The sequence below is a fragment of the Rhamphochromis longiceps genome, linkage group LG23, assembly GCF_057381845.1.
Source record: "Rhamphochromis longiceps isolate RC_006_pf linkage group LG23, R_longiceps_female_GT1.1, whole genome shotgun sequence".
NCBI lineage: Eukaryota > Metazoa > Chordata > Actinopteri > Cichliformes > Cichlidae > Rhamphochromis > Rhamphochromis longiceps.
The window spans coordinates 34,368,193-34,382,373 of NC_140578.1; the positions used below are offsets into that span (position 1 = coordinate 34,368,193).

Genomic DNA, 14,181 nt, shown 5'->3' on the forward strand with positions numbered 1-14,181 from the left:
TACTCCCAAACCTTGTGGAAAGCGTTCCCAGAAGAGCTGAAGCTGTTATAGCTGCAAAGGGTGATGTGGCATCATGTTAAACTCAATGGATTAAGAATGGGATTTAACTCGATTTCACGTGAGTTTGAAGGCAGAAAATACTTTTGGCGATAAAGTGTATTAATAAGAGATGGCCTCTTGGTGTGCCAGCAGTTACTTTACTGTTGGAGGTCTCTTCCTCTTAAAAGGGAGTTTGTTTTTCCCCACTGTCTCTAGTTTTGGATTGTTACAGTTATGCTCTTATATTTTATGGTCTTCACCTTTCAATAAAAAAAGCTTGTGCTGTACTGATCAGCAGCAGAAAACTGAATATGTATCAGGATGATCACTGTATTTCAGTTCACCTGGTTCTAATGTTGTGTCTGATCGGTGCATTATAATGAGCAGTATTCTGAAGGATGGGTGTACAAACGTGTACACAATACATATTTTTTGACTAGGTATAGTGACATGTTAGCAACCATGTCCAATCCAGAGAATAGAAAGACTAGTGGTAACTCTGTAGATCATTTGAGGTTATCTCACCAAGAGTGACTCCTTCAAATGCATTACCCTGCTAGAAGAGTTCCCTCATCATCTTTTAAGACATCTTAATCATTTCATAGGGAGAAAATGAAATGCTTTGACAGTTTTTTTGCATAGATGCAGCAAAGAATGATCAACATCTGCAGAAGAAGACACCATGCTAATTCCTGTGGTTCAGTGCTTCATCATTTCACTCATTCATTATGAGACTACTTTGTAGCTTAACTAAAACAAGCATAAAATTAAAGAAAAGTGATCAAAAAACCAAAAAGTTTGTATTTTAAGTCCAAAGCAGCTGCCCCTCCTGCTCTCTTCCTCCTTATCACAGCTGAGAGAGCCCAGTAATTGAAAAGGAGATTCGGCAAGCCTGTCCTCACAGATGGTACGTTGCATTTCTGAAACAATAATAGGATTGCGATCCTGACCGCTCGATATCGTTTCTCGACCATTCAAAAGCTCAAAGTGGAGCAAAGAGACAAAGTACTGCAGTCTATCTCAGTTTCGTGGCACTCTCTTTTGCTTTCAGTCTGACTCAGGCCTCACGTGGCACCTCAACTCTGGCCTGATGAGAGCCAGCTCATCGCTAAGTCACACTCCTGAAGATGTGTGACTGTTCGAGCACTTTCAGAGTGATGGTTAAAAGAAGCCAAGAGAAAAGCCTCTTTGCGAGACAGACCCTTGTTAAATATCAAGCAATTTTCGGCAGGGGGATCACAGGGTCTGATCAGCTGTGAGTCACAAAAGAAGGCCAGATTTCTCTTTTAGAAGAATAAAACACATAAAGCCCAATGACCAAATGGATCTCATATATTTAATTTAAAAAAAAGAACATGATAATAATCACATTAATGTAAACTCTCCCTTATTCTGGTTGTGCTAGTTGTGTAAGATTTCTGAAATAATGAGCCCAATCCGTATGTAACCAGGTCATAAATTACATATTGTTATATTTACACAAAATGTGTTCTAGACAAACCGTTCCTTTTATACCTGATTTTTAGGACCTCCAAGCCTGTGGTTCATTATCAGTTAGAGCCCCTCCTCATTCTTCTTCTTCGGTGCAACCCTATAAATACAGGGTAACCCTTTGGCCTCTCCCCTTTTCTACAATTCCCCTGTGGGAGAGGTTGGTGTCATTTCTTTACCAGCACTGTAAAACACACATATAATTTATATTTAGCCACCCTGATGTTTCCGATTGTGTTTTTAGTTCAATTATTGTCATCACTGTGCCTGTCTTTGCTAGATGCTGTAAATGTGTAGTACATGTCTGCCACATACGTGTTATAGGCACAGTCTATGCTAGCATGAATAGATCCTTCTTGCTGGCTTGGAAGTTGTGGTGGGTTAAGCTAACCCTCTTCCATACTGTTTGTATTTTGTTGTAGGAGCTGGAGCGGGCAAGTTAATGACTTGGAGGTCTGTGTTTCTTTTACCATTCATTGTCAGACACAGAGCAGGAACACAACAGTTACACGTACAAAAGTGGCCTTTTTACTTTTCTTATTCCATGCATATATATATATATATATATATATATATATATATATATATATACATATATACATATATATATATATATATATATATATATATATATATATATATATATATATATATATATATATATATATATATATATATATATATATATATATATATATATATATATATATATATATGACAGCTGGGATAGGCTCCAGCGCCCCCCGCAACCCTGAAAAGGAGAAGCGGAAGCGAATGGATGGATGGATATATATATATATATATATATATATATATATATATATATATATATATATATATATATATATATATATATATATATAGTGCCTTTCAACTCTAACTGAGCACTCAAACACTTTTTAGACTACAAACCACATTCACCCATTCATAAAGTCTGGGGTTTATTATTTTGCGGAAGTACACTTCAACATGTAGCCTGGAGGAGCTGGGGAATAAACCACTGACCTTCCAAGTAGCACACAATGGCTGACGCATCCAAAAAAATTGGCAGCAACTCTGGAGCATGAGCAATGAGTATAGAGCCAAGGCCCACCTGTATTCATATTTACATAAAACAACTTCTTTGGTTCTTTTCCTCTGCTTTTGATTACACTCTGCTAGCATATGGCTTGCTTCCATCTTGTAAACCCCTTTTTCAAGTTACTCTCAGAGGGTTTGTTTGGTTTCCAAGCTCCACTCTGCCGATAGATGATCATCACAGGCAAATAAATGTCACATCTCCCATTCAGCTAAATCCATTAAACAGGTAGCATTTATTGTAGTGACCACAGTGGGTTTTGTTTTTACTAATTTCTTTAGAGTGTGAGACTTCTGCACTGGTGTTTAGCTGCTGTTGTTTGCTGCACACAAGACAGTGATCCATTTTCCCTTCCTACAGCAATCCGCCTCACTGTCAATCATGGCTTTTGATGTGTTGTGCTCTTATAATGAGCCAGCTTTGCAGTTCAGTTATGTAGCACCAGTTTATAAAAACAGTTGCTCAGAGCATGTTATACTGTAAGATAAAGACCCTAAAATAGTCCCTACAAACACACAGGTCAGATGATCCCTTCTTTGAAAAACAGCACAGGAAGTGGATCTCTTTAAATGCCTCATATACTAAGAGTGTACAGTTCAGCTCAGGTTTGGTATCAAAAGTCTCATGCTCACCCATTAAGTAGGTGACAATCTTGCACATGGTGGCTCCAAAGATGAAGTCCTCTAGCATGTTGGGGATAAGTGTAAAGGGCATACAGAAAATGGCCATCATCAGGTCGCTGACCGCCAGCGACAGCAGGAAGGAGTTGGTGACCGTCCGCATGCGCTTGTTCAGCATCAGGACCACGATGATCAGGAGGTTGCCGAAGACGCTGAGCAGGAAGATGAGCGAGTAGAGCAAAATACGCAAGGAGTCCATCTCTGATAGACACAAAGAGACACAGGGCATTTTCAGTTATAGGGAGGAATATTGTAAGCTTCTCTTAACAAAAACCTCAGTTTCCAGGAGGAAGTATTTTGTGCTACTGTAGTCCTGGGAGAGAAGAAATTGTACTTGTAACAGTAATAAACAAAGAATAAGAAGTGGAAAAGCAAATAAAAGCAGCATAAGATGAACACGGGTGCATTAATTGAACTGGCTGGCTGACAAACGTCTTTCACCAGGATCTATACACCCAAATTAATCCAAAAGCAGTTTTATTCATTTGCATGCAAATGCAAGTAACACTTTAATTATTCATGCAACCCTTGTATTAAATTAGATATGAATTAATAAAAAGAAAACATCAAGATAAGAAAATTTAAAAGGAGATAGTTGCATCAATACATGAAGACAACAGCCTGGATCAGGTTGTTCCCCTGGGAAATAAGACTCTGAGCACATAAACAACACCAAACTCTATTACAAGGCAGAATAACTTGGCTTAATCAACATCTTAAATCGTGCTAATGTCAATATTCCTCTCCTCACCCTGTGAATGGAAGCATTAGTAGTAATCTTCAAGAAAAAGATGAAGACAATATCACAAGCACAGAGCCGACCGTGTCAGGTGGCTCACTTGGGAATACAACCCAAACTGGAAAAACAAGATCAAAATTAAACAGTTCTCTTTTCATCAACAATAATATCCTTTCAGTTTGTAGGGGCAGGAGGAGGAGCAAGATTTGAGCAACAGCCAGATGTAATTCCAGGCCACAGTCATCAAAACGATTACAGTGAGACGCAAAAGCGACTAAGAAGAGATACAACTGACAAAAAAATCATAAAGAGACATAAATGACTACAAATTGATGCATAATGACTGAAAATAGACACAAAGTCACTGATTAGAAGGTAAATGACAACTGAACAACACTAACAAAGTTACAAAAAAAAACAGTTGAGAACTACAAATCAAAGATAATGACTACATGCTTATGAAAATAATGACACAAAGACCCAAAATGCATAGTGACTACAAAGGCTCCGATACAGATACAGGGTTAAGCAAAAACATAGACTGGTTTAATTATACAAATTGATCATACAGACATGTGGTGGCATGCACTGAGATCTTAAAAAAAGAATATAATGAAACAGTCATCTACAGTGTGTTTCATAAGATTTCCTTCTTTCAGCGCTGCCATACAGCTAAGCATCAGTGGGTGCTGGATGGCCCAGCCAGAGGGTTTTTGGGATGCTCCCTTCACTAACACCGGCCTGCCACAGCGAGTCTGTTTGAGAATGAGAGTATCTGACAGGACAAGGCCGGGGCTGGCCATGTGCTGACTGAGTCCTCTGATTAAACACAGAGACATGCGAGAAGTCCGGAGGTTTACAGCAGAGCCTGCGCACAGAATGTAGCACATCACCTTTAAGGCAAGCATTGCTCATCAGGAGTAGAAGCAGGACTCAAACAGTGCGTGTTTGTGGGGCTTAAAACGCATCTTTGTGCCACAGTGAACACTGAGACAGCCCTTACTGAATCCTGTTAAAAAGAGAGGTTTTCCTTCCCACTGTCGCCATCTGATTGTGGGGGTTTCTTTCTAATATTTTAGGGTCTTTATCTTGCAATTTAAAACACTTTGAAGTGACTGTTGTTGTCCTCCCACACAGATGCATATTTTGAATTTCAATGTTTGCAAAACTTAAAGACCCACATAAATGACCCAGTTTTTAGAATTTGACTCAGTGCTTTTAATAATAAGGTATGTTTGATAGCATTTAATTTAACTACACACTTGAAAGCCTATTGCCAGAGCTGTTGAGCCGCAGCTGCTACGGTTATGTGACTTCAGTGTGCACATTAAAATGATGTATTTTTGATCTTTTGTCATTATTGTTTTGGTATCTTATTACCAACTTGCCCCATGTCCTCTGCTGTTTGCCTAATAGCTGTGCTTGTCTCTGTGTGGGTGTATTTACAAGTATTTTATGAAACACTGTGGGATAAATTGTGCCTTATGAGTGTGTGCAGCATGACATTACGTTTTAGTGTGAGAAAAAAAAGCTCTTTGTATCGTTGCTTTTATCCTGCTTCTGTGACTTAACTCTAAGCTTAATTGGCTGGAGAGCATCTTGCCAAAGGAGTGAAGATGAAAGTTGATTCAAACTGGCATATTCATAGTAATGTCCTCCCTATAAATAGACAAATTAAATAACATTTTTAAAGCAAACTATGAAAAAAGTTTGTCTGCAGTAACAAGTACAGAGTGATTAGACGGTCCGGTTTTGAACCGAAGACATTGCAGGTTAATGCTGATCACCTCTGCCACGTGAGAGATTCTGTCCCCCTTAACTGCAAGTATGAATTATTCCTTTGATGGAGAAGAGTCCTCTGCTTTTTGAAGCTGTTTCATTAGCCAAAGATTGCCCCATTTCAGAGATGTGACAGCATTCTGCCATGCTCTGCCATGGGCTACTTTTACGTTAATGTTCCTCATAATAACAACTTTTTAACTACAGGAGGGTGAGCATACCTTTAAACATTCTATTCCGTCCAAACCTGGTTCGCCCAGAGTTTTCTTCCAGTTCAAAAGGGACTTTTTTCCTCCTTCCAACAAGTCCTTCCTCATAGGTCTCATCCGATTGTTAAGGTTTGTCTCTAATATTTTAGGGTTTTTGCCTTACAATATAAAGCACCTTGGGGTAACTGTTGTAGTGATTTGCTGCTATATAAATAAAATTGATTAGAGTTGAGTTGAGTTAAATTCCATTCTTTTCATCATTTGAGCAATGTGTGGATGTCGGATGCTGCAGATGTTGCTATGCCCCTCTCACACAGGGTCAAAGGGAAAAAGCCTTCTTCTGGATCACAGAGGATTGTTTTAATCTTATTGCATTTTTTTTACTTGATTTGACAGGTGAGGCATGGATAGTTGTGATTGCTGTCATGACCTTTAAAGCAGGGGTGTCCAACTCCATGCCTCAAGGGCCGGTGTCCTGCAGGTTTTAGATGTGTCCTTGATCCAACACAGCTGATTTAAATGGCTAAATTACCTCCTCAACATGTCTTGAAGTTCTCCAGAGGCCTGGTAATGAACTAGTCGTTTGATTCAGGTGTGTTGACCCACGGTGATCTCTAAAACCTGCAGGACAGCGGCCCTCAAAGCCTGGAGTTGGACACCCCTGCTTTAAAGTGTTCAGTCAGACACAAAGCTAACGCATTCAGATCCCATCACATCAGGGGAACATATACTCAGGGAAAAAAATTATTTGAACCCCTGCTGATTTGGTACGTTTACCTGCTAACAAAGAAATGATCAGTCTATAATTTCAGTGGTAGGTTTATTTGAACAGTAAGAGACAAAACAATAGCCAACAAAAAAATGCATTTCAAAAAACTTAGAAATTAATTTGCATTTTCATGAAGGAAATAAGTATTTGACCCCTTTGCAAAACGTGCTTCAGCACTTGGTGACAAATCACAGAGGTCAGATGTGTCTTATAGTTGGCCACAAGTTTTGCACACATCTCAGGGGAGATTTTGTCCCACTCCTCTTTGGAGATCCTCTCCAAGTCATTAATGTTTCATGGCTGATGTTTGGCAACTGTAACCTTCAGCTTCCTCCACAGATTTTCTATGGGATTAAGGTCTGGAGGCCACTCCGAAATCTTATTATGCTTCTTCTTGAGCTTCTTCTTCAGCCTTGGCCGTGTCATGTCACGCTGGAATACCCACCCACAATGCATTTTCAATGCCCTGGCTGAGGGAAGGAGGTTCTCACCCAAGATTTGATGGTACATGGACCCATCCATCCTCCATTTGATGCAGTGTAGTCCTGTCCCCTTAGCAGAAAAACACCCCAAAGCATACTGTTTCCAACTCCATGTTTGACGGTGGGGACAGGGTTCTTGGAGTCATAGGCAGCATTCTTCCTCCTCCAAAGTTGAGTTGATGCCAAATAGCTCAATGTTGGTCTCACTTGATCACAACACTTTCACTCAGTCCCCCTCTGAATCATTGAGATGTTCAGTGGCAAACTCCAAACAGGCCTGTGCTTTCTTGACCAGGGGAACCTTGCAGGCACTGCAGGATTTCAGTCCTTCACGGGGTAGTGTGTTACCAAATGTTTTCTTGGTGAATATGGTACCAGCTGCCTTGAGATCATTGACAAGTTCTTCCTGAATAGTTCTGGGCTGGTTCCACACTGCTCTTATTATCTCATTATCATGAGATCTTACATGGAGCTCAAGACCGATGGAGATTAACAGTTATTTTATGGTTCTTCCACTGGCGAATAATGGCACCAACTGTTGTCACCTTCTCACCCAGCAGCTTGGCGATGGTCTTGTAGCCCATTCCAGCCTTGTGTAGGTCCACATTCTTGTCACTGACATCTTTGGAAAGTGCTTTGGGCTTGGACATGGTGCAGAGTTTAGAATCTGAATAGATACCTGCGTAAAATAAACCTGTGAGCCAGAAATCTTGCTGATTGATATTGAGGATCAACTACCTATTTCCTTCATGAAAATGCGAAGAAGTTTGTAACTTTTTTGAAATGCATTTTTCTGGATTTTTTGTCTTTGTTCTGTGTCTCACTGTTCAGATAAACCTACCATTGAAATTATAGACTGATCATTTTGTTGTTAGTTAGGGCAGACTTAACAAATCAGCAGGGTTTAAAATAAATCTGGCGGGGGGCTAAAGACATCCACTTTCAGTAACTAATAAGATGTAACTGGAACATGCGTTTCATTTTCACATTCAGAATCAGCACTACATTGTGAGGCTTTCATCATTAATTCCAAGCAGTAAGCTGTCACTGGCTCAGCAGCCTCTATCGTGTTAGATTTTACGTGATCCAGCCAAATGAAAATGGAATTATGTCTTCATTGAGCACCAGCGGTATACTGGCTCCCTTGAGCCTTATATCTGCAGGACAATTCACTTTGCTTCCTTTGACTCCCTCAAGCGTGACAGCTGTGCACAAATCAAAAGGCATCTAAAAACATGTGAATGAAAGGACAGGGTTCACCTCTCAAATGTTCAAGCCTTGACCCAGGGCTGGGTCTGTTTCTTTAACCTTTACATTGCTCTATTTGCATCCTATTGGCTGCTGCAATGCAAACTGTAATTATGTTTTCCCACAAGGTTCATTTAAGTTTCATCACATCACTTCACGTTGTCTTATCTTTACGAGAGGATTAGCACAACTTCATAGGCACAGCAAGCCATTTAAAAGTGTTGTCATTTTTTGGCTGTGGATTGTGCAGTGAGAGGAGTATTTTTTTTTCTCCTTTCACTTGAGTGATGGGGCTGGTTCTCATCACGATACATGAATAAATCGCCACAAAGTTCATGAATAATGGATGCTAATAATCTGCAGGTCTGCGGTTTTGAACTATCCTTTTAATCACAACCTTACCGTAAGGCTGCAATTCATGTAGAAAGTCCCAGTGAGATGATGAAATAGTCCAAATTGTTAGAAATTGCTGTCATCTCTATCGAAATATGATGTTTCTCCTAATTACAAAGGGGTAGAAAACCCTTTGGAAGTGAACCTGAGAACCACAGACATGAATAAGGAACTTGCGGCAATCAGCAACAACAGGATTTGCAACAATTTGCAACACTCAAAAAAAAGCAACAGATTTTGTTATTTCAGTTGATTACTTGAGCATTCACTGAGCATTAAATTCGTTAATTAACGTCTACTGCTCATCAATTATTGGACTAATCTTTCCTGCACTAACATAAGCTCCTCTACTTTTCCCATTCCCATTTTTCTGTTTAGCCACATATATGAAAAACCAGCAGCCCTCATGTAAAGGTCTTCAATAAGTGGGTCTCTGTTATGTTTGTATCATTCACTAAAATAGCACAATTCACATCCTGCCATGTTCACGTAGCTTTATTGAGGAGTGCTCGCACTGCATGCAAACAACACTCCATCTCTGCTTGTGATTGCAATGCTCTGAAAACCTGAAGGCATCATGGGAAGCACACCAACAACATCCGTTTTGATGCACTATAAATAAATCAATATTGAGCGCACAGCTACACATAATATAGAATATCTATAGCAACTGAAAAAAAAGTAAGTTTACCTCCAGTAACATTCATCTCGTGTCCTGTTTTCTGACAAATACCCACAAAATGCAAAAGAGACTCTATGACCACACCTGTAGAATTACACAATTACACAATTAGTTTTTATATTTTGGTTTAATTTCTGTGTTATAAACATGTAACATCACAGTTACCTTCAATACCTATCATAGCTAGAACAACAGAATGACGGACAGAACGTGTTTCTACCAGTTTTCTCAAATTTTCACAGAGCATTTCAGTGCATTTTGTGGAAGAACTACCTTATTGAACTCCAGTGCATATTCCATGGGAACAGTCACTGACTGCACTAATTAATTAAGTCATTAAGTAATGTGTCATTAGGTTGTAGGGAAAAATAAAAGCTAGCAAGCAAACCCAAGGGTTCAAAATTAGTTTTGGTGAGCAGACACTAATAAAAACCCAATAATACTTCTTTAACATTCCTACGAAGGATCTGATCACAGTGTATCTGGTATCTGACTGAGGACATACATATATCCATAGGTTGCCAGTTGACGTCTTGGTCCCTCTCTCTTCTCTCCTCACTGTCATCAACTTTTTCTTTCTGTAGCTTTTGCAGTTTTGTTTGTTAATTGTGTGGATGCCTTAATAGGCATCCACACTATTGAGTTCCTGTTTCTCTTTATTCTTTATTATTCCGGGTGTTTCCGTACACTTTTCGCCGTGGATCTACTTCCACAATTTTTGTGCTATTTTCACCGTTCAAACTCTAAACTGTTCTGCTCTTTCTGCTTATGCCGGCTATGACTTTTGGTGTTTATTACTATTATACTTTTTAAAATATTACACTTTTTTCCTTTAATTTGTCCCATTGAAATGAATGGGAAACTTCCACAATTCTGCTAAAACTTTCTTGTCTTTGAAACTTAACTACTGCCTCATACTTTCACCTAGAAACTCCATTCAAACTTTAAAACGTTCTCAAATGATTGGGCCATTCCTGTATGATTCAGCTTTTTCAGATCTTCTACTGTTTTCATCTTATCTCTCTTTAAGTCTTCAGTTGCAAAATTGTGATTTTTCAGAAAATACATGCGTTGCTATGGTTGCTATGCAATTAACTCAGAGGGGACAGTGAAACTGTGTGAATTTTCTCTTCATGTCCAAACAACTTCTTGCTACTCGCTCAATTTCCACTCAAGCCCCACAGATTATACACCAAAACGTAGGTATTTTTGCTGGCTTTCAGAAAATGTCCCTATCATTGTTGTGGGACTCATAGTTATTTTGCAAATCTCCTCAGAGTAACACAAAGTCAGAAAACTCTCCATATAAACTCAATGGAGAGTTTGTTCAAAATCACCGCTGGATTTCTCTAATGAGAGGCATTTTCAAATTGTCATATCTCCTTAACGAAGCGAAGTTAAGACATAAGGCTTGTCCCTGTATATCTTCAGACACTCCTGATGCTCACAATTCAAGAATTATTTTCTCACCTATTACCGTTCTGAGATGAGTTAGACTTGATTGAGGGGTGGAAATTTGTCCCTCGCTCAGATTTCGTCAGATTTCAATCTCTGGAAATGAGGCACTTTTTTCTCTCATCATATCTTTTCGATGGATTTCCACAGAGCCCTGAAAATTTCCATGACTGTTCACCAAAGCCTGCTGTTTCTTACGGTGAAAGAATGATTTTGATGCTCCATATAGATTTAGAGTTACCAAAGGTTGTTTGAGAGCAAGTCAAGGCAGTTTTTGCTTCGCCTCTACTCAGTTACAGTGTATTACAAGTCATATATCTTTAATAATTTATATTTTATCTCTGAATTATGAAGACCTGAAGATTCCCCCATCTCTTCTGAACAAAACAATGTCTGAATGACCGTTCTAGCCTCTACGGTTAGGAAATTATGGCCATTTGTTCGAGGGGAATCCTGAATGTCAGAAATACACTGAAGAAAACTCACACCTCTCTCTGTGTCTGCGTGTGTAAGGGCTGACTACAGCAGGTGCAGCTAATTTAACTGACCTACATATACCAAGCCCAGACTCTCAACAGCTCCTGTTCCCTTTACTGTCTGTGTATGTGTGTCTGTGTATCAATATTTCTCCTATGTTTAGGTATTACTCCTCAATCATAGTATTTCTGCTAAAGCAAAGTACTTCTACTACATCTTAGTACTTCTGCTAAATCATAGTATTTTTTGAAAAATCATAGTATATTTGCCAAATCATGGTATTTGTGCAAAATCATGGTTTTGGGGCCAAATCATAATATTTCTGTTATGTTATAGTATATGTGCTGAATATATTATATGTGCCAAATCACAGTATTTATACCAAATTATAGTATTTATGCCAAATTACAGTATTTCTGCTAAAAAGCAGAAATAGTCCTTTTTAGCAGGAATTTCTGCCAAAAGATAGTATTTATGTTAAAACATAGTATTTCTGCTAAATCAGAGTATTCCTGCCAAATCATAGTATTTGTACTGAAACATAGTACTTCTGCCCAATCATATTATTTGTACTAAATGATAGTACTTGTGCCAAATCATAGTATTTGTGCCAAAGCATCGTATTTGTATGGAGTCATAGTATTTCTTCTAAATCATAGTATTTCAATCAAATCTCAGTAGTTGTTGTTAAAACGCAGTATTATTGCAAAATCATAGTATTTGTACCCATTCATAGTATTTCTGCTAAATCATAGCATTTGTGCCAAATCATGGTATTTGTGCAAAAACATAGTATGTCTGCAAAACCATAGTATATCCCTTATGTTATAGTATTACTACTAAGGCATAGTATTTCTGCCAAATCATAGTATTTGTACTAAATCATAGTACTTGTGCCAAATCATAGTATTTGTTGCACATCATAGTATTGGAACCAAAACATAGTATTTGTCCCAAAGCATCGTATTTGTATGGAGTAATAGTATTTCTTCAAAATCATAGTATTTCAATCAAATCTCAGTAGTTGTGTTAAAATGCAGTATTATTGCCAAATCATAGTATTTGTACCCAATCATAGTATTTTTGCCATGTCATCATATTTGTGCTGAATCATGGCATTTTTGCCAAATCGTGGTATTTGTGCCCAATTAATAATTCTGTTATGTTATAGTATTACTACTAAGGCATAGTATTTATGCCAAATCATAGTATTTATGCCAAATTACATTATTTCTGCTAAAACGCAGAAATAGTATCTTTTAGCAGGAATTTCTACCAAAAGATAGTACTTCTGCTAAATCAGAGTATTTCTGCCAAATCAGAGTATTCCTGCCAAATCATAGTATTTGTACTAAATCATAGTACTTGTGCCAAATCATAGTATTTGTGCCAAAGCATCGTATTTGTATGGAGTCATAGTATTTCTTCTAAATCATAGTATTTCAATCAAATCTCAGTAGTTGTTGTTAAAACGCAGTATTATTGCCAAATCATAGTATTTGTACCCAATCATAGTATTTCTGCTAAATCATAGCATTTGTGCCAAATCATGGTATTTGTGCAAAATCATAGTATGTCTGCAAAACCATAGTATATCTTTTATGTCATAGTATTACTACTAAGGCATAGTATTTCTGCCAAATCATAGTATTTGTACTAAATCATAGTACTTGTGCCCAATCATAGTATTTGTTGCACATCATAGTATTAGAACCAAAACATAGTATTTGTCCCAAAGCATCGTATTTGTATGGAGTAATAGTATTTCTTCTAAATCATAGTATTTCAATCAAATCTCAGTAGTTGTGTTAAAATGCAGTATTATTGCCAAATCATAGTATTTGTACCCAATCATAGTATTTTTGCCAAATTGTGGTATTTGTGCCCAATTAATAATTCTGTTATGTTATAGTATTACTACTAAGTCGTAGAATATCTGTTATGTTATAGTGTATCTGCGGAATATAGTATGTGTGCCAAATAGTAGTATTTACACCAAATCACAGTATTTTTGCTAAAACATAGTATTTCTGCCATATTGTGGTATTTGTGCAAGAACATTGAACTGTTATGTTATAGTATTACTACTAAGTCATAGTATTTCTGCGTTGTTATAGTATTTGTGCTAAAACATAGTATCTCTGCCAAGTCATAGAATTAATGCAATTTCATAGTTTTTTTTTAGGAAATCTGTTATGTTATAGTATTACTACTAAGTCATAGTATTTCTGCCAAATCATAGTATTTGTACTAAATCATAGTACTTGTGCCAAATCATAGTATTTGTTGCACATCATAGTATTAGAACCAAAACATAGTATTTGTCCCAAAGTATCGTATTTGTATGGAGTAATAGTATTTCTTCTAAATCATAGTATTTCAATTAAATCTCAGTAGTTGTGTTAAAATGCAGTATTATTGCCAAATCATAGTATTTGTACCCAATCATAGTATTTTTGCCAAATCGTGGTATTTGTGCCCAAATAATAATTCTGTTATGTTATAGTATTAGTACTAAGTTGTAGAATATCTGTTATGTTATAGTGTATCTGCGGAATATAGTATGTGTGCCAAATCATAGTATTTATACCAAATCACAGTATTTGTGCTAAAACATAGTATTTCTGCCATATTGTGGTATTTGTGCAAGAACATTGAAC

General features: G+C 37.6%; 1 protein-coding gene across 1 annotated transcript in view; it reads right to left on the reverse strand.

The window, feature by feature from the left end:
* The window catches only part of LOC146642451 (cholecystokinin receptor-like), a 70,032-nt gene that overhangs the window by 40,132 nt on the left and 15,719 nt on the right, over nucleotides 1-14,181 (reverse strand). Inside the window, exon 2 of the mRNA XM_085398363.1 lies at nucleotides 3,241-3,489. Within this exon, the coding sequence (XP_085254489.1) occupies nucleotides 3,241-3,489 (249 nt within the window). The remainder of the gene's footprint in view (nucleotides 1-3,240; nucleotides 3,490-14,181) is intronic.